At 42.6% G+C, this 1,325-nt stretch overlaps 1 protein-coding gene across 1 annotated transcript in view; it reads left to right on the forward strand.

Moving 5' to 3' along the window:
* The window catches only part of LOC101864188 (zinc finger MYND domain-containing protein 19), a gene marked incomplete in the record, with an annotated part of 16,623 nt that overhangs the window by 11,251 nt on the left and 4,047 nt on the right, over positions 1–1,325 (forward strand). Inside the window, 1 exon segment of the mRNA XM_013089963.2 lies at positions 1,130–1,323. Coding sequence (XP_012945417.1) covers positions 1,130–1,323 — 194 coding nt within the window.

A 1,325-nucleotide genomic window follows, 5' to 3' on the forward strand; every position in this document is an offset into this window, starting at 1 on the left:
CCTTCTCTCTCTCTCTCTTTCCATGTCCATCTTCTCTTTCATCATTATCCTTCTCTCTCTCTCTCTTTCCATGTCCATCTTCTCTTTCATCATTATCCTTCTCTCTCTCTCTCTTTCCATGTCCATCTTCTCTTTCATCATTACCCTTCTCTCTCTGTCTCTCTCTTACGCGCACAAACTTAGTAAATAAATAATGATGCTAATTAATAATTGTATTTCTATGACACATGTCCCTGCTGTACCGCCAGCCCTGTGCACGTCACAACTTTGGTGCCCCAGTAGACCCTAGGCCACAGCTCAGAGGCAACTGGTGTGCACACCAATTATACCTACATCTGTCTTTGGCCTCTTTCATTTTCATCTTTGTCCCCCCACTAACCAATGACATGTCCATCCCCCAGAACTACTCATTATCATCATCATTATCATCATCATTATCATCATCATTATCATCATCATTATCATCATCATTATCATGTTTTAAAGTAGGAAAAAAATAGGTATACTTGAGACTTGAATAGGGTAGGTGTCGTTTCATCAGATGTCGGTATAGGCCTGGATGTTCAACGTTTAGCCAATAGGAACATAGTATCTGAGGAAAAAAAGAGTGATGATGACATAGCAACAAAGCGTTCACTACAAGTTACGTATTGGTGTGATTTGGACAATATCGGAAAGAGCCGAAGCTCGGAAAAAGAAAAGCTAAGTTATCATCATCATCATCATCATCATCATCATCATCATCATCATCATCATCATCATCATCATCATCATCATCATTCTTCTTCTAATTCTTGCTTTTGTTTTCTTATTATTTTATCATGGGTGGTTGACGGGTGTACTGGTGTGGTTTGCTCCTTTTTTCCTGCAAACTTCTCTCCTCCTTATCTCTTCTTCTTCTTCTTGTCTTTTTATGTTACTCTCTCGTTCCACCTCTAACTTTTGGCACTTCTATGACTTGATTGAGTTGCAAGTGGCGTAAAACTTTTACCAAAAAATGTGTGGGATTTTTAATGCGTTCTGTTTTTTCCTTCTATTTATGACCTAATTGTATCACAAGTGACGTAAAACTCTTACTAAAATTGTCGGTTTATTTTGTTTTGTTTTGTTTTGTTCCCCCGTCCCTGCAGGGAGCGGCACAAAGGGGGCGTGGCGCCGGGCTGGAGGGTCGTGCACAAGAACCGGGTCACTGTGGATAACAGACTGGACAACCTGGAGCTGGTGAAGGACGACGGCTCCGACCTGTTGCCGCGGCAACCAGAGGAGGAGGAGGCTGCGGGGGGAGAGGGCGCTGGCAGCAGCAGTAGCAGCAGCAGCAACAACAG

The sequence above is a fragment of the Aplysia californica genome, unplaced genomic scaffold (assembly GCF_000002075.1).
Source record: "Aplysia californica isolate F4 #8 unplaced genomic scaffold, AplCal3.0 scaffold01093, whole genome shotgun sequence".
Lineage (NCBI taxonomy): Eukaryota > Metazoa > Mollusca > Gastropoda > Aplysiida > Aplysiidae > Aplysia > Aplysia californica.